This window comes from Symphalangus syndactylus, chromosome 13, assembly GCF_028878055.3.
Source record: "Symphalangus syndactylus isolate Jambi chromosome 13, NHGRI_mSymSyn1-v2.1_pri, whole genome shotgun sequence".
Lineage (NCBI taxonomy): Eukaryota > Metazoa > Chordata > Mammalia > Primates > Hylobatidae > Symphalangus > Symphalangus syndactylus.
Window position 1 is genome coordinate 71313410 of NC_072435.2, and position 1033 is coordinate 71314442.

The following is a 1033-nucleotide window of genomic DNA, read 5'->3' on the forward strand; positions in this document are numbered from 1 at the left end:
ATTTCAGTTCACTTCCTTGTCAGGCTGGCCTTGCCACACTTCTAGGATTGTTTCTCTATCTGTCTCCTACACACAGCCAGGCCACACAGGTAGGTTCCTACTTAGTATTTTAGTATGATTTCAGAAACACTGAGAAGCTAACAGTACCATCTCCTTCTCCAGGGCTACCGCACTGCCCATCTGCAGGGGCACAGACAACAAGATGTGACAGGTGCCCCTGGGAGAAGAGGCTCTGTCTCTCCTCTCTCACAATACACTACTAATTCCTTACATACTCTCAAATGCCCCCAAATACACCAGCCTTTCCTTCTGCATTTAGAAAATTTTAAATGCAAATGACCTTCTAAAAGATCATATTCGGCAGACAGCGACAGACGGAGCTGCGGACCGAATTGGAACCTCTGGCTTAAGAGTGATGATGTTTCTTCAGTATTACCTCAGTGAGCAGGGAGATCGGGTCTATACACTGGAGAAATTTGACCCGATGGGACAACAGACCTGCTCAGCCCATCCTGCTCAGTTCTCCCCAGATGACAAATACTCCCAACACCGAATCACCATCAAGAAAGGCTTCAAGGTGCTCATGACCCAGCAACCGCGCCCTGTCCTCTGAAGGTCCCTTAAACTGATGTCTCTTTTGCCACCTGTTACCCCTCAGAGACTCCGTAACCAAACTCTTCAATCTGTGAGCCCTGATGCCTTTTTGCCAGCCATGCTGTTTGGCATCCAGTCTCATCATGGTGATTGATCATGCTTGTGCGAGGCAATCATGGTGGCATCACCTGTAAAGGGAACACGTTTAACTTTTTTTCTCATATTTTAAATTACTGCAAGATTATTAAAGATAAAATGATTTGAAAAAAAAAAGATCATATTCACACTTAGAGTCAAATCTTTTCCTGATGATATTTAGGGGTGGGAGTGGTAGGGGAGTGAGGGTGGAACACTGTGGCAGCCAAAATCGAAGGAGAATTTGGAGCATAGAAAAAAGTACTGAGGCCACCAGGGACAGGTATTGCCCATGTCTGACCCC

At 46.0% G+C, this 1033-nt stretch overlaps 1 protein-coding gene across 1 annotated transcript; it reads left to right on the forward strand.

The window, feature by feature from the left end:
* Nucleotides 1-365: 365 nt before the first annotated feature.
* Nucleotides 366-708, forward strand: LOC129460437 (H/ACA ribonucleoprotein complex subunit 3-like). Its single transcript, XM_055238240.2, has one exon. It carries the CDS (start codon nucleotides 416-418, stop codon nucleotides 611-613), a length of 198 nt encoding a protein of 65 aa, XP_055094215.2. The 5' UTR covers nucleotides 366-415; the 3' UTR covers nucleotides 614-708.
* The last annotated feature ends 325 nt before the right edge of the window (nucleotides 709-1033 follow it).